This window comes from Chelonia mydas, chromosome 3 (genome assembly GCF_015237465.2).
Source record: "Chelonia mydas isolate rCheMyd1 chromosome 3, rCheMyd1.pri.v2, whole genome shotgun sequence".
In the NCBI taxonomy this organism is placed as follows: domain Eukaryota; kingdom Metazoa; phylum Chordata; order Testudines; family Cheloniidae; genus Chelonia; species Chelonia mydas.
In genome coordinates this window covers 178,796,541-178,820,238 of record NC_057851.1, presented here as the reverse complement: position 1 = coordinate 178,820,238, position 23,698 = coordinate 178,796,541, and the positions used below count along the sequence as shown (strand labels likewise).

The 23,698-nt window shown below is 41.7% G+C and overlaps 1 protein-coding gene across 8 annotated transcripts in view; it reads left to right on the top strand.

Moving 5' to 3' along the window:
• Nucleotides 1-22,968, top strand: part of MTIF2 (mitochondrial translational initiation factor 2) — a 30,369-nt gene extending 7,401 nt beyond the window's left edge. For 2 of the 8 annotated variants that reach the window (XM_037895949.2, XM_043543865.1), the window contains 11 exons: nucleotides 274-445; nucleotides 905-1,065; nucleotides 2,167-2,298; nucleotides 6,518-6,657; nucleotides 7,658-7,782; nucleotides 8,770-8,974; nucleotides 10,432-10,684; nucleotides 15,738-15,878; nucleotides 17,310-17,474; nucleotides 17,766-17,906; nucleotides 18,509-20,510. In XM_037895949.2, the coding sequence (XP_037751877.1) occupies nucleotides 274-445; nucleotides 905-1,065; nucleotides 2,167-2,298; nucleotides 6,518-6,657; nucleotides 7,658-7,782; nucleotides 8,770-8,974; nucleotides 10,432-10,684; nucleotides 15,738-15,878; nucleotides 17,310-17,474; nucleotides 17,766-17,906; nucleotides 18,509-18,678 (1,805 nt within the window). In that variant the 3' untranslated portion in view covers nucleotides 18,679-20,510. Of the gene's footprint in view, nucleotides 1-273; nucleotides 446-904; nucleotides 1,066-2,121; nucleotides 2,299-6,517; nucleotides 6,658-7,657; nucleotides 7,783-8,769; nucleotides 8,975-10,431; nucleotides 10,685-15,737; nucleotides 15,879-16,386; nucleotides 17,475-17,765; nucleotides 17,907-18,508 lie in introns of those variants that run through there. The other 6 variants (XM_037895948.2, XM_043543866.1, XM_037895950.2 and 3 more) reach the window with 4 other exon arrangements.
• The last annotated feature ends 730 nt before the right edge of the window (nucleotides 22,969-23,698 follow it).

Genomic DNA, 23,698 nt, shown 5'->3' with positions numbered 1-23,698 from the left:
ATAAATATACAATATTATAGGAATGTTTTATATTAATAGAATACTTTGGGAAGATGTACATTAACTACTGTGTGTATAAATCATTTATTTATACTATTTATTCACGTACAACATACCGAGAAAAGGAAGGAAAACTGCTACTTTTCCTTCACTGCCCTGCACTTCCTTGAATGGAGCATTGGATGAAAGCACATACTGTATTAATGGGTACCTCTATCCCAGGTATCTTCTGGAGGATCAAGTGTTAAGTGTTTTTACTATTTCTTTAATCAGATCATGTGTTTGAAGCCCTGCTACTCACAGGCATTGACCTAGACTCACTAGAACCAGATTCTGTTTTGGAAGAAGTCTGGATCAAGGAAGTTGTTAAAAAATCAGGGATGAAGTACAAATGGGCAAAATTAAAACAAGAAAAAGTCAGAGAAAATAAAGATGCTGCGAGAAGGTAAAATTGTGATTGTTCTTTTGATTTTTTCCTACTACTATTAAAATAGCTTATTTGGGATACACAGCTGATAATATTTAAAAGATAAATTTTAACTTCTGGTTTGATTCCTTTGCCCATGTAATTGCTATATCAATGTTAAGACGTTTTCTGTTTTAGTTTATGTTGATTTTTGTGAAACTGTCTAAAAATGTTGCTTCTTGCTTCATCTAATTGGGATTGCTGTATTAATTGATGCTGATTTAAGTAAGATTGTTTGCTATAAAGAGGGGGAAGATGCTTTAGTTAGCAATGATTTTTTATCACATTTATTTCTTTGTGAAGACTGGGGAAGAACTTGACTGTTCTATTAAACACTGAGCTATGATACATGGTTACTAATTATGCATAGAGGTCATTATTGCCCATCGATATTACACAGAGTGTTTGACAAAACGAATGTTTTGCTATTATTTGTAGGCCTCCTGCTGATCCAGCTTTATTAACCCCAAGGCCTCCAGTTGTTACTATATTGGGCCATGTTGATCATGGGAAAACGACTTTACTTGACAGTCTGCGAAAAACTCAAGTGGCAGCAATGGAAGCAGGAGGCATCACCCAGCATATTGGTGCCTTTCTTGGTATGATTTAACCATATATATAACAGTTTGTTATACACTATATATAGTAGTCAGCTTTGCTTACAGTTTACTTGAACAGAATACAATTATATGCAAGGTTTTTGTGCTATATAGCAGAAAAAAACGTGAACATACTGCTTGGATGGAACTTAAAAGCATTAAGCATACCATTTGCAATGTTGAAATAATACTATAAGTTCTCGGTCATTTGGGGACATTAAAGATCCCGTGGCACTTTTTTGCAAGAGTAAGGATTTAAAAAAACCCTGCATCCTAGCCCAATTCCAATTTTGGTAATTGTAGTGTGCCTACCTGCCATTCTTCTTGTAGTTACAATTGCATATATTGTTCTTCCTTCCTGTCCTAGAGAGAGGTAGCATGGTCTAGTGGAGAGTACGTTGGGTTTGGATTCCGCAGTCTTTTGTTTTGTTCACAGCTCTGCCACTGACCTTGCTGTGGGCAAGTCATTTCATATTTGTGCTTCAGTTTCCCTGCCTGTAAAATAATTATACTTCCCTTCTTTTATAAAACTCTTAGAAATACATAGATTAAAAGTGTTACATATCGTTTTATATAAATTAAAGTGTTGGATAGTGTTGCTTTTTTAAACTGAAGACTTGCTGTGCTTCACCTCAAAACTCTCTCTGCATTTCAGTGGTGGGTGAGGTGATGTATGTACTTTAGGATGTTTAGGCCCTGGATAGGATAAAAGGCCCTGTGATAGATTTTCAGAGGGGACTGAGGCAGTCAGGCATCCAACTCCCTTTCGATAAGCATCCAGTTCCGATTGTAGATCTGCTATAGATCCCCTTGGAAGCCCCAGTCTTTATAAATTAAACTCGTCATTATCCTTTAACCACTGAGTTTGTCTCTAGGGTTATGCTCATTAATAGCACTGCTTTTTTAACGTTTTTGATATCTGCTATGACAGAAACAATGTGTTAACTTTCATAGATGGTATACAAATTGTTCATAGAGGAAGGTGTATTAGTTCAAACAAAACTATGGGAAAGATCATGCTTGAAGTGTATTGTGTTTTAAATTATGTTTTCACAGTATATTTGCCTTCTGGGGAAAAGGTAACTTTTCTTGATACTCCAGGACATGCTGCCTTTTCAGCAATGAGGGCAAGGGGTACACACATCACTGATATTGTCATATTGGTTGTAGCCGCAGAAGATGGAGTAATGAAACAAACAATAGAATCTATTCAACATGCTAAAAATGCCAAAGGTACGGTATATTTGACCTTTTAACATTTCATTTTTTTTACATTTGTGGTGTGTTAATATCCAGCACTATAAACCAAGACATGCTGTAGTAACAATTCAAAGAATAAACACACGTACAAAACAAATACCAGCCTGTCCTCTCCCACAAAACATAATCCTTGAACCAAATCCAAGTCCATTCAGGTTGGGGATGTTTTTCTCCTTAAAACAATCCTATGGAATAACTGAGACCCTTGTTTTTCCACTGCATGTATCCAATGAAGTGAGCTGTAGCTCACAAAAGCTTATGATCAAATAAATTTGTTAGTCTCTAAGGTGCCACAAGTCCTCCTTTTCTTTTTGCGAATACAGACTAACACAGCTGCTACTCTGAGATCCTTGTGTATCAATATAAATGTCTAATACATTCTGAGGCCAGAAGGGACCGTTGTAATCATCTAATCTGGCCTGTATAGCACAGCCCATAAAACTTCCCCAAAATAATTTAATAGAAAACATCTTGTAGAAAAACATCCAATCTTGATTTTAAAATTGTCAGTGATGGAGAATCCACCACCACCCGTGGTAAATTGTTCCAGTGGTTGGTTACTCTCAACTTCTGGCCATTGGATAAGGTTGTACCTTTCTCTGCTGGACCTGAAGAGCCCATTATTAAATACTTGTTCACCATCTAGATTCTTATATACTGTAATCAAGTCACCCTTAACTTTCTCCTTGTTAAGATAAATATACTCAAAGAGTTCAATCTATCACTATAAGTCATGTTTTCTACTCTTTTAATCATTCCCATGGCTCTTCTCTAAACTCGCTCCAATTTATCAACATCCTTTTTCAATTGTGGGCAACGGAACTGGACACAGTATTACAGCAGCAGGTGTACGAGTGCCAAATACTGAGCTAAAATAAACCTTTCTACTCCTACTTGAGGTTTCCCTGTTTATGCATCCCAGGATCACGTTAATTTTCTTGGCCACAGCATCTCATTTGGAGCTCTTGTTCAGCTGATTATCGACCACAACCCCCAAATCTTTTTCAAAGTCACTGCTTCCCAACATAGAGTCCCCCATCCTGTAAGTATGGCCTACCCTCTTTGTTCCTAGATATGTACATTTACATCTAAATTTAAAATGCATATTCTTTGGTTGAGCCCAGTTTACCAACCGATCCAGATCTTTCTGAATCAGTGGTCTGTCCTCTTAGTTGTTTACCACTTCCCCAACTTTTGTAAACTTTATCAGTGATGATTTTATGTTTTCTTCCAGGTTATTGATAGTTCTTGGCCGTATGCTACTCAATATTTCTAACTCCTAAAGGATCCCACTGGGAATTGTACCTGTTCAGTGCTTTCCAGATCATATGTGGTCTTGGAGGAATGTACTACCTACGCCTGATCCCACTGATTGCTTTTTAACCCCAATCTGCAGAGTGGAGGGACTTCAATAGCATCTCTCTAGAATCATAAGGCTAGTTCCTGCTACTCATTTTACAGAGAAATCAGAATTATTCAGGTCTGGCAGTTTCATAATTCCATTTTGAAAATGTCTTTGCAATTTCAGAAGTCTTTGTTAGCTTGTCATTCTATGGTCTAAACTTGTTTCCAAATCACTTTCAACTTTTCAGGGTCTTAATCCTTAGTTTTTTCACATAGAACAGTGACATGGCCATCACTGGGATTTTTCAGTATCTTCAGTATTTTTTTCTTGATTTCTATAGGCTTAATATTAAATTTTTTATCGTAGCCTAGATATTAACACATTACTTACAAATATATTTGCGTGTAACTCTTTAAAAAGCTTTCTGTATTATTACTAACTCAAGGCAACTGATTTTTCTTGACATGTGAGGAAGATTTTTTTTTCTTTATCATTATCACTATAGTTAAGGTGGAACTAGTCAACTTTTATGCATAGAAAGGTAAATTTCAATGATGATTTTGCGAAGTGTTTTTTTTAAATAGCTCTAAAGTTGTTTTGTGGGTTAGATCTGTGCCAGTGAACGACAGTAAAGTCTTTAATATTCAAATATGGGCTCCTTGCTAAAGAGACCTTTTTGAAATATGCTGATGGTTCTTTTGCTATCTCAGGATTTTCTTCTTGAGCTTCTTGTAAAGTTTTAGCTCTTCTACCACCAAAAGAAAAATGGATCTAAACAATGCTATGAAAAGACATTTTCCATCTTGGGCCACTCACATGATCTCAGCAGCCTTAGCTAGGTTGCATTGTAATTAACTCTCTTTTACATCAAATTGACCAGGGCTTAAATTCCCATTTTTTTTCAGTGTATAGGTTAGGCAGGAGTTTGCAGAATCACTTTGAGTGGAGAGAAGATTAAATGTTCTAAAGTAGTTTTGGCAAATGCACCACCACAAAACTGTTCTGACTTTTGATGAAATTGAGAGCAATGTGATGCACAGAGAAGAGAAAAAGGTGCTTTTTTTCCTCTACAGTTCTCAGAGGGTGGATCCCCAGCTGCCGAAGGGTCTCTGTTATAATAATCTTCCTTGACTGAGGGCGTGGGAGGGGTAGGTGGCAACCCCTTTGACACCCATTAATGCTGCATGTAGCTAGGCTATATGGATCACTACAGAGGGAGGCATGAAGAGTTTCCTTTCCTGCTGCTTCTACACCATTGGTTACAGCCCACCAGGCATGAGAATCCTTCCAGATTTCCAGTTCACATGCTAAAGCATATGTTTTAAAGCCCAGAATGGGACATCAAAAAACTTTATTTGTGGTGGACAGAGAGAAGCTAACTTTGCACTTGCAGAATTCTACCATAGTTACACCTACATAACTACACCTCTAGCTTTTGTGAATAGAATTATTCCTTACTACTTTAATTTTGCTAGTGAATACAAATGAACATTAGTGTTGATTCTCTTTGTTGACTGATACATGTTGTGCGGTTCCTTCATATAGATATTGGTAACAGGCATCTTAGAAACAGCTAGGATAGATAGTACTGAGTATTATAGGTTCATAGATTATAAGTAGGGTCCTACCAAATTCCAGGCCATGAAAAACATGTCATGGACTGTGAAATCTGGTCTCTTGTGTGCTTTTACCCTATAATATGCAGATTTCATGGGGAAGACCAGCATTTCTCAAATTGTGGGTCTTGACCCAAAAGGGAGTTGCAGGGGGGTTGCAAGGTTATTTTAGGGCAGTCGCGGTATTGCCACCCTTACTTCTGCGCTGCTGCCTTCAGAGCTGGGCAGCCAGAGAGTGGCGGCTGCTGACTTAGGCCCCAGCTCTGCGAGCAGCATCCTAGAAGTAAGGGTGGCAGTACCATATCATGCCATCCTTACTTCTGCGCTGTTGCTGACGGTGGCTCTGCCGTCAGAGCTGGTCTCCCGGCCAGCAGCAGCTGCTTTCCAGCTGCCCAGCTCTGAAGGCAAAGCCACCACCAGCAGCAGTGCAGAAGTAAGGATGGCATAGTATGGTATTGCCACCCTTATTTCTAGGCTGCTGCCTGCAAACCTGGGCCCTCAGTCAGCACCCGCCACTCTGTGACCGCCCAGCTCTGAAGGCAGCAGTGCAGAAGTAAGGGTGGCAATACTGTGACCCCCCCCAATAACCTTGCGAACCCCTCCCCCCCCACAACTCCCTTTTGGGTTCAGGACCCCCAATTTGAGAAACGCTGGTCTTCCCTGTGAAATCTGTATAGTGTCAGGTAAAAGCACACAAAAGACCAGATTTCACCATCTGTGATGCATTTTTCGTTGGTGTGAATTTGGTAGGACCCTAATTATAATAATCTACTCTGACCTCTTGCATAACACACATTAGTAACATTCTATTATATTGGGTAAGGACACAATAAGAAAAAGATACTTGGATATGTTACTAGAGATACTTTAACACTACTGTCTATTTACAAAATGTCACTCTGGAGCTAGTGTTTGTGGCTTTATTGCAGTGTTACTAGCACCAGTTTTAATAAAAACAGAATAAAAAATACTTCTTGTGTTTTTCCCATAATTTTGCAACCCAAAACAGCAGTGGTATCATTTTATTAATGTAATTTTCAACGTTTGGACAGTTTATGAGCATTGTTTTAAGCCTAGCAAACAGACGTGCTTGTTGAATGTATAAACAGGATTCACTCGTGTTTCATGTAGCAAACAGTAATAACTGAAGAAAAGGCACATTTACCTAAGCTCTAAATTAAGGTAATCTTGTGATACTGGTATGAGAGAGAGATACTTATTTCTTTCTCAGTTCCTATCATCCTTGCCATAAACAAATGTGACAAACCTGAAGCTGATCCTGAAAGAGTGAAGAAAGAATTGCTGGCTCATGATGTGGTTTGTGAAGAGTATGGGGGTGATGTTCAGGCTGTACATATGTCTGCACTTAAGGTAAAATTTTGATGGATTCGGTCATGTTCGGGGAATTCTGCCATGTGGAATACTTTGATTTGGCACTTGGAAAATGAGTTTTGACTTGGGGCCTACTCCTGGAGTATGCTGAGTGCCCTGAGCTCCCAATGGGGTTAGTTGGAACCAAGAGCTCTCAGTTTCTTGTTCACTAAAGGCCTGAACTTGCAAGAGACTATCAGCAGAATTACAGACTTCCAGTTGCCTCTGATTTTTGTTAGTGGGTATTTGTTCCAGACTTCTGTCATTGACTCATATTTGTGCTTTAAGTAAAAGGCATCCAGAGGAGTTAGTGCTGAAGTTAGGCAGAAAGAAATAATTCAAAACCAAGTATAAACCTTCATAATAAAGTTTGGACACAGCTGGCAGGAGAGAGTAAGTCTCATAAATCTATTTCCTGTAGACAACTGGTAGTTAATTACTATAATCTGAAATCCTAGCTTTGCTACTGGTACTTGATTCTGTGGTGACCAAAATTATCTTGCCAGAAATTAAATCTGGAACATTGCAATTACTTTATTGCTGTCTTTCTGAATTGAACCTATTAATGGGAGCGCTGAGGAAGCTGGGGACAGCTGCTCAGAGTCAGAAGAGAGTCCCCACATCCACCTCTCTCCACTCCTCAAAAAAAAAAAAAACAAGTGTGGAAAATATTTTTAAAAGAATTGTTTTACTAATAGGAAGATTAAACTCCCTTCCTATTTCCAGCACTAACCAGGCTGCTATTGCTCATGACATGCAAGGCCCCCTCTCTCCCCTTCATGCTTCCTGATCTTTGTTACTTGCATTCAGGACTGCTAGCACTGCAGTCTTAGGCCTTGATCATGTATTACTTCAGTGACCCCTCTGGTCTATTGGATTGCATTGTGGAATTGGGAACTATGTATCATGTGTATTGGGACAGATGCTGGTACTCAAAATTCATCTTCTGATCCTATTGTAACTAGCTGCCTCCTTAATTCTTAACTGTTTTTTGGTACAGGGTGAGAACCTGATGGCTTTAGCAGAGGCAACTGTTGCTCTAGCAGAGGTTTTGGAACTGAAGGCAGACTCCACAGGCCTAGTAGAGGGAACCATAATAGAGTCTCGCACAGATCAAGGAAGAGGGTAGGTCAGCTAATTGTCTGTCTTCCTTCCAATTTTAATTAATGTTTCTGTTAAGTTTATTCCAGTTGACTTGGTTAAAGAGTCATTGTCCAGGTGGTTTCCAAAATTAAGGTTTTAATTGAAAAAAAATATATATATAAAACTCTAGTATTCTTAGTATATTTCAATAAAACTTCATTTTTAAATGAAAAAAAGATTGTTTGGGTTTAACAATTTGTCAGCAATGTTTGCAATCCAAACATTGCAGTATTTATTGCCTTATTGCATGGGAATCAGAAAATGAACAGTTAGGAACTGACTGGGCTATTTTATTTTCCAGTGGAACAAAGTGTTGTATAAGCAGACAGCATATATGGTAAAACATAAACTAAATTTGTTTAAATAAAATATTAACAACGCAGATTTTTTTAAAAAATTAAAGAATATTAATCTGACAGTTTTTTAACCTACGTAGTTTACTTACTATAAAAGAGAACTTTTTATGAACAATCCACTAAAAAGTGTCTTTGTTCTTTAAAATGGTGATATTTATAGGGTACCTGCAAAAGAAAGAAATCAATTTTTATATATATATATAATATAAAGGGAGACCTGGAAGGTTTCTTTTCAACAAATTCTGCTTGATGTTTATTACCTTAGAAATATAAGCAATGTGTCTGGTACTTCCTGGATTTTCTGGAGGACTGTTTGGTGTCCCATATTTTGTGATTTTTCTCAGTGCCTAATTGAAGAGGAGGAGGTTGCTGAATTTTTAACATCTTTATACAACTAAAGATAATAAAAAGGATACAGCCCATTTTTTTTTTTTGTTTGCAAGTCTCCTTTAAAACTCCCTCTGTAAGGTGGTGAAATGTTTAATAGCTGTGTTCTGAGATCATAGCCCATACTGTTCTATATATGCTTTTTTCGTCTTTTCTTAAATGCATGTAACTGTAAATATGATAGGAAACTTACCTTTGTCTGTCTTCCCCTTTCTCCTCCTCCTAGTCCAGTAACCACGGCCATAATTCAGAGAGGAACTCTGAGAAAAGGATGTATTCTGGTTGCAGGTAAAAGCTGGGCAAAAGTGCGCCTGATGTTTGATGAGAACGGCAAAACAGTAGATGAAGCCACTCCCAGCATGCCGGTGGAAATTGTGGGCTGGAAGGAAATCCCTTCAGCCGGAGCTGAAATCCTTGAAGTAGAATCTGAGGTATAGCAAGAATAACTTAATGCGTAGCTAATACACTTGTATTGCAGTATGTAACGTAGATGGAATTAAATACAAAAAAGGTAACGTTCATTCAAAATGAGCCATGGTAACTAAGGCTTGAAGACAAAACCTGGGTACTAAATGTGGTCTGGAATAGGTTTTCCACAAAAGGATTGAAGAACCCACTGAAACACACAACCCTTATTCCCTCCCCTCCTCCAGCACTTTCACGTTGATCTGCTCCACATTTAGACAAAGAAAGCAATCTATCAGTGGGATGGAAGTGTAACCTGTGGTCTCCTATTTCCCTTTACTTCTGCTTGACTAGCTGGTGTCTGGGTGGCTTCTCTTAGGAAAAACTTTTTCACTAAGAAAAACTTTTTCACTAAGAGGGTGGTGAAACACTGGAATGCGTTACCTAGGGAGGTGGTAGAATCTCCTTCCTTAGAGGTTTTTAAGGTCAGGCTTGACAAAGCCCTGGCTGGGATGATTTAACTGGGAATTGGTCCTGCTTCGAGCAGGGGGTTGGACTAGATGACCTTCTGGGGTCCCTTCCAACCCTGATATTCTATGATTCTTTCAGTATTGCCTTGGCTGAGTGTCCAGGAATAATTACTAATTTCTTCCCCCATGCCTCTCAAAGGACTTAGGTTGTCTCCTCTTCAGTAGCCTATAATAATAATTACGTTAAAACATGACATAAAATAAACCAAGAATTAATGGGCTCATTATTCTTAATCTTAGAATTAATGAGACTCAAAATAAAACAAATTGGTGTGCATAACTTGTTTTAACTTAAACTCTGCCAAAGCTAATGGAGGTAGGTACTGTTTGTGTCATTAGAGGGAACAAGCAGTATCATTTAAGACTCCAGCCTCTCCAAAGCTTCCTGTGTTTTTCCCTGACCCTTTTATAAGACCAAATATCAGAAGCCCACTTCTGATATCAGGTTTCTCACCTCAGCGTTCTCCTTGTGACCTTGGAGTCCCTTAGATATACCTTTCCAGTGACTTTTTGATATCAAATAATCTGAAGAGAGGCTACAACAATCTCTTATGAATTGGCCATTGTATGTTTTCTAAATCCATTTAGGATTCTGTTTGTTGCTTTGGATAAATGGTTCTGGTGTCAGTTTTTTGGTGCCATGGAGTGAGGTGAGAGATACCTAGGAGCAAAATAATGCAGTTTATTCCACAGTAGTTTATGAAATGGTTACCAGGCCCTTGTATGTTGGCTTGAGAACTTGTCTATCTTGGGCACCTCTCCTGTTGTCTTCTGTGTAAAATTAGATTGTTTTGCTTTTAATTTTAAGTATTATTTTACAGTCTAGCTAAACAAAGTTAAAATCAAGAAAGCGCTTGAATGGTGTCCATTAGATAATCATCTAGAAAAGCGTTTAAGACCAAGCTGCCCAGTACTATATATTGATAAGTAACAGTGCTGTCTCTTCTGCCAAGCAAAGGGCACGTGAAGTTGTTGACTGGAGAAACTATGCTGAACAACAGGAGAAGATCAAACAGGATATGGAAGTTATTGAAGCAAAGCAAAAGGAACACAAAGATGCATACAGGAAAGAGCGAGAGAGCCTAGCCAATCTGACCTGGAGACAGAGAAAAGCAGCGTTATATAAAACCAATAAACATCTAATAGCTATGAGGTCTAAAGAGAGAGCGGAGAGTGACAGAAACGTGCTACCTGTAATTGTTAAAGGTGCTGTTATGTTCAGTTGACTTTGCAGTTGTTTTAGTGCATATTTCCCAAGTCTAAATGTAAACCTATTGTAATTATAGGTTTTTCTTTGAGTGAGTATCCACGCAGATTCCACTCCTGGTGCGTGAGATCTGATTCTTGTGAATAACACTGTTGGGGTTTCACCTGTACCCTTCTTGCTTCCTGTAGCTGAGGGTATAAAGGGTGGGGTGGCCACAATGCACATTTTGTTCCTTACTGCCCGTGGCTGTGAGATGGCACCCTTTAGTGTTCACATCTCTTGCCCTGAGCAAGTTAGCTGACACAGGTCTATTTGTTTATTTTTTGCTTAGATAAGTTTTCTTTGCCCATTGACTTCTAAAAACCAAAAAACCCTTAGGTTTTCTCTCCCTTTGTACAAGGGTCTTACTCCTTGTACGCACCCCTCTCCCTTGTATAATGGCCCTTCTACTCTCACCCCCCAAATAAGAACTTAAAATGACTGACTGCGGGTCACTAGGTTTTAAGGTCTCTCCCTCCTGTGACACAGGGATGCTAGTCACAGATGCTGCTGTGCCTGGGAGAGGACCTTGCTCCAGAGTGCTTCTTGATTGCCGAGTCCTTCTCCAAAAGGACTCAAATAGTGAAGGAGGCAAAACAGAAATACATCCTCTTGGAAAGGTCCATGCAAGCCTTATCAGATTTTGGCAGACTTTTTAAGACTCTCCTGATATGGGGCCTGTCCCATGCATTGAGTGCCCCAGTGAGCTGAGATGCCACTCCAAGCTCCAGGGCAACCTGTCACGCGTAAGCCCTACTTGCTAACCATATTGGCAATATTTTTGGAAAAGGCTTTTAAGGAGTTCTCCCAGATACTTATCCCCCTTTCCAAACAGGATGGAAAGTCTCCTGTAAGGCTCACTATTCTAAAAGCCTAACGGTGGAGTCCCATTTCAGTGCACCTACACCAAAACCCAAGCCAACACCAACAGTCTATTCTCTTCATATGTAGGTTCTTACACCGCACTCATCACTGTAGTATCTAAGTGCCTTCAGTAGTGCATTAAGCAGTGTGATTAAAGTCTGTCAGCTGTTGTCAGTTAGTTAGAGCAGTGTTTTTCAAACCATGGGTCGTGACTCAGTACTGGGTCGTGGCATTTAAGGCATTGGGTCGCCTTGCTCTGGTCAGCACTGCCGACCGGGACTTTAAAGTCCCGACAGCAGTGCTGCCCAGCTAAGGCAGGCTAGTGCCTACCTTTTCCGACACCGCACAGCTGCCCTGGAAGCAGCCAGCAGTGGGTCCAGCTTCTAGGCAGGGGTGCAACGGGGTTCTGCGCGCTGCCTGAGCACCAGCTCCGCACTCCCATTGGCCAGAAACGAGCCAAAGGGAGTTGGAGGGTGGGCGGTGCGGTGCCTGTGGGTGAGAGTTGTGTGAAGCTGCTTGCGCGCGCCTCTGCCTAGGAGCTGGACCTGTTGCTGGCCGCTTCCGGGGTGCAGCGCAGTCTGTGGCGCCAGGACAGGTGGGAAGCCTGCCTCTGTATCCCGGCTGTGCTACTGACCGGGAGCTGCTGGAGGTAAGTCTGCACCCCAATTCTCTGCCCCAGCCCTGAGCCCCCCCAAACCTGGAACCCCTTCCTGCACCCAAAACCCCTCATCCCCGGCCCCATCCCAGAGCCTGCACCGCCCCCCCCAAACCCAGAACCCCTTCCTGCATCCCAAACCCCGCAGCCCCGGCCCCACCCCAGAGCCTGCAGCCCCAGCCCTGAGCCCCCCCAAACCCAGAGCCCCACCCCAGAGCCTTTATTCTCACCCCCGCACCCCAGCCCTGAGCCCCTCCCACACCCAAACCCCTCATCTCCAGTTCCGTTGTGTCATGGGCATCAACAATTTTCTTCAACTTGGTCCCCAGAAAAAAAGTTTTAAAACAACTGTGTTAGAGATCCTCTTCCGAGGGGGTGAAGCGTATGTCTTGTACTGGTAGATATATTTTTTTTCTTTAAAAAAAAAAAAAATTTAAATGTTGCTATGTATTTGTATTTAATGCAGGTTAAAGAAATGCACCTTGCATTTGGAACAGAAGGTGGTGAGGTTTGTGATGGTCCTTAATTTTGCGGGGAGTTCATTCCAGTCTGGGACTAACCCCAGGAAAAGTTCTGTCTCCTACACAGATGAGTTTTACCCTTATTGTAGAGAGTTCTATTGTGCCAGAGAAGGAAAGTTGTTGACCACACTCTTTATCCTGGAGCTTTAGGCAATGTTTCTGATATCCTGAGCCCAGGCCATGCATCACTTTGAAGATAAGGATCAAAACCTTGAACTTGATGCTTTGTTCTATGGGAAGGCAACGTAGAGAGCGGAGGACAGATCTGATGTGCTCTCAGTAGCCTGTGCTGCTGAGGAGACATGCTGCAGCATTCTGTTCTAGTTGGAGTTCCTAAGTGCTGAAGGCTTCAGGTATGTTGCCTTGCTGTAGTTCAGCGGAGCACTGATGAAGGCATAAGTAACTGAGGTCCGGTTGTCATCCAAGAGGATGGGACTGGGCCTCCTAGCCAACTAGAGATGATAAAAGCATTAATCACATTAATCTTCCTGTGTTCTTCCTTGTCTATTCCGGGTGAAATAAACCTCCATGTGTTTGAAGTCATCTGGGCATTGCCCTTTATCTGGATAGGACCAATCCATTCAGGTGCACACCTGTCATCAGGGAATCCAAGTGTACTCCTAAACTACAGACCAAATTGATCAGTTGTGGATGTGTGCCTTTAACCAAAGGAAACTGTACCGTGACTGCAAACTATTCAAAACGCTTTCCTCTGCCCACTAGTATTACCTCTGTCTTGCTCAGGTTCAGCTTCAGTCAGTCATGCATGTTCTTCATGCGTGAGCTGATTTTATCCAAGCAGTGGACCATATTGGATCTCTTCCTTCACCAACGACTGTACTGCCTCTGCTACCTACAGCAAGGTAACAACCACAGCACTGAAGCCCTTGGCACAAAGTACTTCGGTATGGTCCATCTTGGCACAGGGTATGCCCATATTGAGACCCACCACTGTGGTATGCACTACTCACCTCCTTGGCACTGACTGAGGTATTGACTACAGTAGATGTAGGACTCCATATCAGCACTGATGCATGGCATGGAGACATCTTTCAGTGGGGCAGATGTCAGATTCTCCTTACAGAGAGGCTATGGGAGGTCATTGCTAGATCAACCTCAGTGGTCATCCCAAGACAAGGCACAGCTGACAGAACTTCCCCTCTGCTGGAAAAGACATATTTCTTTTCCTCTCAGAGTTCACCCAAAGTTTCTCCCTAAAGGAGTTTCCAACTTTCACATCAATCAGTTGATTCATCTCTCTGTGTTCTTCCCTTGTCTATTCCGGGTGAAATAAACCTCAATATGTTTGAAGTCATCAGAGCATTGCCCTTTTATTTGGACCAATCCATTCCTGTGCACACCTGTCTTGGACTCTCTTTTTGGCATTCACTGAAAGGATTATATCGAGTGAGTCTCGGACTACTTCAGGACTTCTGATTTGGCTAAGAAAGATCCCCCTGGAAATATTAACACTGAAGCGGCCTCTGCAGCATGTTTGATTAACATCTGCATAGGAAGCAACATGGAACTCAATCCAAACATCTACACTTGCTATTCCCTGGCACAAGCGTCCAGATTGGATGCTAGCTTTGGCATGGCAGTCCTGCAATCTGTATTAAAGTAGAACTCCTGCTGCCTAGTTACTGGTAAATAGGCAACTGTTTGTTAGTCACCAGAAGTGGAATCTGTGGACAATCACTTGAACAGTTACTTACCCTACAGTACCTGTGTTTTTTTTTTTTTTTTTTTTTTTTTTAGATGTGTTATCCACAGATTCCATGACCCCCATTTCATCCCTGCTAATTGGAGACCTGCTCCCAAGAGATTCTTATTGGTGAAGGAACTGAGATGTGCACCCCGCTTTTCATACACTTGGCTTCAGGGAGTAAGCGAGTATTCAAGGCACAGGGGCAGGCTCAACAGACATTGCTATTCAAAAGAATCCAATCTTGTGCATGTGGGCTGCATGCACCCCTAGAGTGGAATCTGTGTGAAAATGTCTTAAATAACCACAGTTCTTAACCACAGTAAGAAAACACTCTGTTCCAGTCCTAAAATTAAGCACTGGCTTGTAATCTTTTGAGAAAGAACTTCCTGAAGGAAATGTTTTTCTTTATGAAAATTAATGTAAGCATAACTTAATGACTACAATAACATTAAAGTACGGTTTTACTCTGAAAAGTTACTGTGTAGGTATGGTATATTCTTACTCAACAGAACTGCTTCCTGGGTCTATTCAGAGATATATCTGCTTACTTTGTTTAGAAATGTATTTTTTACTACTGTCAGCCCTGGGCGAACCAGCAACTATGGGCTTCTCTTCTGGTTCTTACCTTAGCAACAGCATTGCTCAACTAAAGCACTAATCCTGCAAAGACTTAAGCAGGTGAGTAACTTTGAGCAATCCTGTTGAAACTCATGTGTGTAAACACATAACTCACATGCTCAAGTATTTGCAGGATCGGGCCCTAAATTCCAGTTGCAGGGCTATCTGTGCAGACTCATAGTCTGCAAGTATGCCATCAATTATATTGGCTCAACTCCATTGGCAATAGTGTTCCATTGGTAGAACTGAGGCCATGCAGAATCTTTATTGATGATGCAAGAGCCAGGAAGAACCCGGCTTGACTTTAATATCCCAGGCTGAATGTGCAGGGCTGACGGTATTTGCAAAACTAAGCAAACTTGATCTGAAAATCATTGAGACACAACAAACATTGACCTTCCTCCCACCAATGATGTTGCATTCAGTCACTTTTCAGAATAGAACACCACACTTTCAAGTTTGTGCAATATGTTCAGCAGTCTCTTACGTATGCCAAAAAGAATAATGCACCAGATATTACATCTTTTTTTATGACATTGTACAATCTAGAATTCCCATGTAGCAGCATTTGTCTTTTGTTTGTTAATTTTGGTATTGGTTTATTCTGATTTTACAATGCCTAGTAATAGAACATTTGATCTATTTAGGTGATGTAGATGGTTCCACTGAGGCCATTCTAAACATTCTGGACAGCTATAATGCCAACAATGAATGTGAATTGGATGTGATCCATTTTGGAGTAGGTGATATCAGTGAAAATGACATAAATCTTGCTGAAACATTTCAGGGTAAAGTATAAATTTAGACAGTTATCTTACAATCAGTATGAAATCCTTCATATTTTATTAAATGAACAGGGTAGCTGTGCTTTCAGTTTTTGTTTCTCCTGTGTAATAATTAATTAGCAATACAATCAATGTAAATTTGTATGAAACATAAAAATATTAGTTTTCTTTCACAGAAAATAAATACTTGTACCTGTGCAAACAGGTATCCTGCTAGAACTCTAGTGAAAATGCAAGTAATGTAGACAAGGGTACACACTATACTATATTGTCTATAATGTGGCAGACAATACCTGCAAACTTGTGTGTTGGAGACAGTGCTCTAGATTTGAACCCTTATTCTTGTTGCCTTACGCTGCTTCAGCAGTGCAAAGCAGCCAGACAACTGGCTTAACCAGATCCCAGAGGATTCTTTTGTGCAGGGAAGTCCTGGTGGGGGAGGGGGTTGGCCAACATAGTGGTTCCTGTTGTAACCTCCTCCCAGTGCCCCTATGCCTGATTTAATCCCCAGTTGCTGGAACTGCCCTGGGCCATAGCTGGGACTAAATTAGAACCTCCTTCAGGCTGCTCTGATTTATGCTGGAGACCAAGATAAGGAGCTGGCCTTTTCTGGACCCAAGATAAGTAGCTCCCTTTCAATCCTGCTCCTTCATGTACCATCTTGCTCAGCCAGATCACAGGATCTGACTGGCTATCTATCTGCTTTGTTACATTTAATTGTATCATCTAGGAATTTAGAGAGACAAAGTGGGTGAGGTATATCTTTAATTGGACCATCTTCCGTTGGAGAGAGAGAGAGAAGCTTTTGAGACACACAGAGCTCTTTTTTTCAACCTGAAGAAGAGCTCTGTGTGGCTTGAAAGTTTGTCTCTCTCCGCAACAGAAGATGGTCCAATTTAAGATATTACCTCATCCATCTTGTCTCTCTAATATCCTGGGACTGACATGGCTAAAACTACACTGATCTAGGGACAGTATTTTGTGGAGGTTTCCATTGAAGCAACTCTTCTTAAAGTAAGATAGCATTGTTGTGTACATGGTGCTTAGTGTACATGCAGTGACCCAGTATCTGATCTCTGATTTTAAAAATGGATGGAAAAGCTAAAATAAGGAAACTGCAAAATGAAATTTTATAATCAGTAATGTTGCTTTTACTAGCGCTCAATTTCAGGATATCTTGACTCCTGATTCCAAAAGGAAGAGAAAAGAGGATTGTAATTCAAATTAGTAAATGTGAAAATCTCAACCCAAGTAAAACAAACAATTTTTAGTTAAGTACAGACTGTGCTAAGAATAAAATATTACATTAATATTTCAGGATAGCCTTTGCAAGCTCATTTCCAAACGTTTTCACTTACTGCTTGAAAAACAAAGAAGTTTCTCTACTTGGAGCGTTTGTATTTAATAATTAGCTGTGGTGGTTTTATCTGTCAGGTGTCATATATGGATTCAGTGTGAATGCAAACAAATCTGTTCAGCAGCTGGCTGCGAAAAAGGGAATAAAAATTAAACTTCACAATATTATCTACCATCTTATTGAAGACTTGAAAGATGAGTTGAGCAGCAAATTGCCCCCATCTGTAGTAGAGCATATAATAGGTAAGTTTTCACTGGATGGTAAATATTGCCTTGAAAAACTAGACCTTTCTTGTGGGGTAGTCCTTGATTTAAAATGGTATGTTGAGGAAATACACAAAGCTCATTCTCCAGGATAGTTTTCCCACTATACTGGATTGCGTAGAATTCTTCTGCAGTTATTCTCCTCAATACACAGTGGCAGAATGTCCAGAAGACTTTAAAGTTTTGATAGCACAGCAAAGCATAGCATTCATTACTGGTGGAGTTTGTATTCTGTTCCCTTGCACTTAGTCCTTCCATATCTTTCCATAGGGGAAGCCTCTGTTCTCGCTACCTTCTGTGTCACAGTAGGAAAAAGCAAGGTTCCAGTGGCTGGCTGCCGAGTACAAAAGGGGCAGTTAGACAGAAAGATGAAGTTTAAACTAATTCGTAACAGAGATGTTGTTTGGAAAGGTAAGTAAAACGGCTATCAAAACATTTATCCACACTAATATTCTACTACACATACATGCTCACCATTGGAGTTAGATTCTTAGGCCCAGATCAGGTCCTCTGATCTATACTGGCAATGGAAGTCAGTGAAAATGTTTTGATATATCTGAAGGTGGAATTTTTTCCTTAAAAAGTTGTTCAATCAACTTAATACACTATTTACAGTGGACTTCACCTAAAAAGGACATGTCTAGTTCCTGCAAAGCTTGTTTTCTTGCTTAAGCAATGCATGCAGAATTGGTTTTGGACAGACATTTTCTTGACTAATCATCCTGGTGTTCCCTCCTCTTAAGAAACTTCACATGCTCTGAACCCCTGACAGCAGTCCGTGTAGGAAGGAGATAGATCAATTAAACTTTGAAAGGCGTAGCACCTGATTTTCAGAACCTGTGTAAATTTATGGAGGTTCAGCATCACTAAAAATCACAACCTTCTTGCATTGGCCTTGCCATGTAGTGTTTTGATTTTCTGGGGGGTCGGAGGACAGGGGTTGTTTGAAGTCCACGTTAGTCTTTATATTCAATCTGTTTTTTTTCCTGCATTGACATTCATTCTCTCCCTAGGATTTTTAACCTCACTGAAGAACCATAAAGATGATGTCCAGGTAATAAAAACTGGCATGGATTGTGGCCTCAGTTTGGATAAGAACATAGAGTTCAATATTGGAGATGAAATTATCTGCTATGAAGAAAAGGAAGTTGAACAGACAATTTCATGGGATCCAGGATTTTAAATAATTTTACTTCACTTGAATGTAATGGAGAAAAGGCCTTGCATTATTCCTGATCACCTTTACAGAATGTTCTTATGTTAAAGACACTTACAAAGAGGCTTGTATTGTAAGAATTTATTGGGTTCTTAATGGGGGTGTCAACAGCTGATATTTCAAAAGTAAAAGGATTTGTTTTAGGGGCTATGAATAACAGGGGTGGCTTCCTCACTGCTGCAGGATTGTGCCAGCTTTGTAGACCCATGAGATCACACGACTCAGGAAAGCATAGGAGCCAGCATGGCAGTGTTAACTCCTTGGGGACAGAAGAGAATGTGCTAGAATGACTCCTAGCATGTTTCAGATATGACTAAAAAGTACCTTTCTAGGAAGGAAAGGACTATTTCAGGTCACTGTAATACTGTTTGTATTGGTAACATCGTTTGGCTGATAGAAATAATTCACCTGTTAAAATATTATCTGAAAAGAATAAAATGGCTAGACAAACACAGAAGGAACCATTAGTGTACTGTCACTACAGCCTTTGAGAAAACAAGTGACTTTATATGAAAGGTTTGGCCTTCATTTCAATACAGGCTGATCCACCAGATGATTTCATCTAAGATTTGTGACTCATGTTTGCGTGGCATAAGGTGGTCTGATTATTAGAGCGAGGGCAAGGTTCTATCCCTGCTTTGGTAGACTTGCATATTTTGAATGCCTGAAGTTAGATATCTGCATTTGAAGTGCCTCTGCCTTAACCATGTTATGCTATTTCCCCTCTGTAAAATTAGGATAATAGCAGCTACATCTCAGATGTTAAGTATCAGGGGGTAGCAGTGTTAGTCTGTATCCACAAAAACAACAAGGAGTCTGGTGGCACCTTAAAGACTAACAGATTTATTTGAGCATAAGCTTTCTTGGGTAAAAACCTCACTTCCATCTGAAATGAGGGTTTTATCCACTCCTTGTTTTATCTCAGAAGTTGTGATGTTAATGTTTGTGATATGCTTTGTGGCCCTTAAATATGCTTTGTGGTACTTAAATGCCAAGTAATTATATTAGTGATTTCTGCCACTGTTTGCGTTATTGTGGTGTATATATTTAATGCTGTTCTGTGGTTGCTGCTAGAGCTCTTTCTGCAGTTCCCTCCTAAAACTGTCTCAGAACGTTAGACTTGTACCCAGAACTGTGTTGCTGTCTATGGATATTCATTTTACTATTGTATTACCATGGAAAGAGTTCATCTAGCTCCTCCTGGCCTTTTGCTGCTCCTAGTTAGTTTAGATGCAGGCATCTGCTGGCAAGCATAGGGGGGCAGTGGCCTGCTCTGTGTCATCTTGAAGGGATTTGTGTTTTGTCTTGACTAGCCCCTAGCCAGTCACCTGAGTGCCATGCAGGGGGATGGAGCAGGGCTCTTATTTCCAGGTGACCCCTAGCTCAACTATAGGAGTCTAGAGAAAAGACAAGGGAACCCCCCTGGTTCCCCACCCCCTCCATGCGCCGTGGACAAGAGAGTGAAGATCCCAGCTGCTGGTTCCTTTGTGTGGGAAGGGGACGCTCCTGTTACTGATCTCCTGTACCCTGCACAGCAATGCAAAAAAGAGGAGGTACTGCCCTCATGCCAAAGTTAAACAGCAAAATTGCTGCTGACTCCCCCTCCACCCCTCCCTTTGCAGGGCCAGTGCAGAGCATGCCTAAAAGCTTGCCCCACAGCAGTAAACAAGCCATGTACAAGCAACTATCACCAAAACTGAGGCTCAAAATCCTATCAGACAAAACAACTTAATTTTTTTTCCTTAGGGGTTGTGTGATGTGACTTTTTTTAAAATAAATAAAATCTTCATGGTGTCTAATTTAGTGATATTCCGTGAGCAGTACAGCAAGCTTCTGTAAGAGTCTAGTTTGTATGATGACAGATAAGACCATATTTAATGTGCAAACTGTGGCAAATTTAAAGAAAAACCCAGTCACTTGAATCACCTTGTCTTGTATATAAAATAATGAAATTGACCTGTACTTTAAAATGAATGTTGCATAGCTCTGGTCTACACAACGGGGTTAGGTTGAATTTAGCCGCGTTAGGGTTGATTTTAAAATAACTGCGTCTACACAACCAACCCCGTTCTGTTGACTTCTGTACTCCTCCCCGGCGAGGGGAGTAGCACTAAAATCGACCTTGCTGGGTCAAATTTGGGGTAGTGCAGACACAATTCAACGGTATTGGCCCACGGGAGCTATCCCAGAGTGCTCCAATGTGACCACTCTGGACAGCACTTTGAACTCCAATGCACTAGCCAGGTACACAGGAAAAGTCCTGGGAAATTTTGAATTTCATTGCCGATTTGTTTGGCAAGCTCAGCAGCACAGGTGACCATGCAGTCCCCCCAGAATCGCTAACGAGCTCCAGCATGGACCGAAAGGGAGACACTGGATCTGATTGCTGTATGGGGAGAAGAATCTGTGCAGGCCGAACTCCGATCAAAAAGGAGAAATGCTAATATATATGCCAAAATCACACAGGGCATGGAGGAGAGAGTATACAAAAGGGACACACAGCAGTGCCGCGTGAAAGTTAAGGAGCTCAGGCAAGCCTACCAAAAGACAAAGGAGGCAAACGGTCGCTCCGGGTCAGAGCCCCATACTTGTTGTTTGTATGATCAGCTGCTTGGCATTCTAGGGGGGGAACCCTACCACTACCCCACCACTGTCTGTGGACACCTACAACGGGGGAGTCTCACGCAACAGGGAGGAGGATTTTGTGGATGAGGAAGAGGAGAAAGTGCAGCAGGCAAGCGGTGAATCCGTTCTCCCTGGTAGCCAGGACCTTTTCATCACCCTGGAGCCAATACTCTCCCAAGGTGGGATCCCCGACCCTGAAGCCAGAGAAGGCACCTCTGGTGAGTACACATTTGTAACTACAGTACAGGGTTTAAAAGAATTGGGATGCATTCGCAGCCAGTACAGCTACTGGAAAAGTCTGTTAACGTGTCTGGGGATGGAGCGGGAGTCCTCCAGGGACATCTCCATGAAGCTCTCCTGGAGGTACTCTGAAAGCCTTTGCAGAAGGTTTCTGGGGAGGGCTGCCTTATTTCGTCCTCCACAGTAGGACACTTTACCACACCAAGCCAGTAGCAAATAGTCTGGAATCATTGCAGCACAAAGTATGGCAGCGAATGGTCCTGGGTTTTGGTCACATTCAAGCAACATTTGGTCTATATTTTTCTGTGTTAGCTTCAGGAGAATGATATCATTCATGGTCACCTGGTTGAAATAGGGGAATTTTTGTAAGGGAACAGTAAAAGGACCCCGTTCATGCTGGGCTGTTTGCACTTGGCTAAAAGGGATCATCCCGGAGAATAGTCATGTGGCGGGGGGACAGTTGAAGGGATCATCCCAGAGAATAGCCACGCAATGGGGTGGAGGGAGGTCTGTGCTGCACATCCACCCAAAAACCGCAGCCCCTCCTTTTAAATGTGAAACCGAACCGGCATTGCTTGCTTTGGGAAAGGAGGGCGCTGCAGTTTGAAACCATTCCCACATGTTATGAAGGTGTAAGAAGCCAACCCCACGTACCAAAAGGCTTACCATGGCTGCCTGGAAACCAAATTCTGTTGCCCAGCCGTGTGTGATGTGTCACCATACTGGCAGGTGCTCAATATTAAAGGCAAAATGCAACCTTGTACCTAAAGCACATGTGCTGTCTGCTGTGAATTGCTTGATTCACTGTGGAAGAGTCTCCCTTTTGTTCTCAGAAATGTATCTTCTTAAAAGTCTACTCTCCCTTTTTATCCTCCCACAGGTGCAAATGTTTCTATGCTCCCCCTATCATCTCCGTCCCTGAGGTTATCGCGGATTAGAAGGTGAAAAAATGCACTCATGATGACATATTTTCCGAGCTCATGCAGTCCTCCCGCATAGCTTGAGGCACTCAGTGGCAGAGGCCAGGAAAGCATTAAGTGACTGTGATGAGCAGAGACAGGAGGCAATGCTGAGACTAATTGGGGAGCAAACGGACATGATGAGGCATCTGGTGGAGCTGTATGAGCACAGACCCCCGCTGCATCCATTGTACAACCGCCTGCCCTCCTCCCCAAGTTCCATATCCTCCTCACCAAGATGCCCAAGAATGCGGAGGGGGAGGCTCCGGGCATCCAGCCACTCCACTCCAGAGGATGGCCCAAGCAACAGAAGGCTGTCATTCTAACAGTTTTTTGATTTGTAGTGTCCTTGTCCTTCCCTCCTCCCACACCCCACCCGGGCTACTTTGTCAGTTCTCACTTTTTTTTAAATAAAGAATGCATGGTTTCAAAACCATAGTTACTTTCCTTTGCCAGCTGTGATCGAGTGGGGGCGGGTGGTTGGTTTACAGGGAATTAAAATCAACAAAGGGGGCGGGTTTGCAGCAAGGAGAAACACACACAACTGTCACACCGCAGCCTGGCCAGTCATGAAACTGGTTTTCAAAGCCTCTCTGATGTGCAGCGCACCTTGCTGTGCTCTTCTAATCGCCTTGATGTCTGGCTGCTCAAAATCAGCCACCAGGTGATTTGCCTCAACCTCCCACCCGGCCATAAACATCTCCCCCTTACTCTCACAGCAAGCAGCAATAACAATGGGAATGTTGGTTGCGCTGAGGTCTAACCTAGTTAGCAAACAGCACCAGTAAGCTTTTAAATGTCCAAATGCACATTATACCACCATTCTGCACTTGCTCAGCCTATAGTTGAACTGCTCCTTACTGCTGTCCAGACTGCATGTATGGCTTCATGAGCCATGGGAGCAAGGGGTAGGCTGGATCCTCAAGGATAACTACTGGCATTTCAACGGTAATTTTCTGGTCTGGGAAGTAAGTCCCTTCTTGCAAACACCCTGGAGTTCCGAAAGATGCGAGCGTCATGCACCTTTCTCAGCCATCCCACATTGATGTCGGTGAAATGTCCCTTATGATCCACCAGTGCTTGCAGCACCATTGAGAAGTACCCCTTGCAGTTTATGTACTGGTTGGCAAGGTGGTCTGGTGCCAAGATAGGGATAAGTGTTC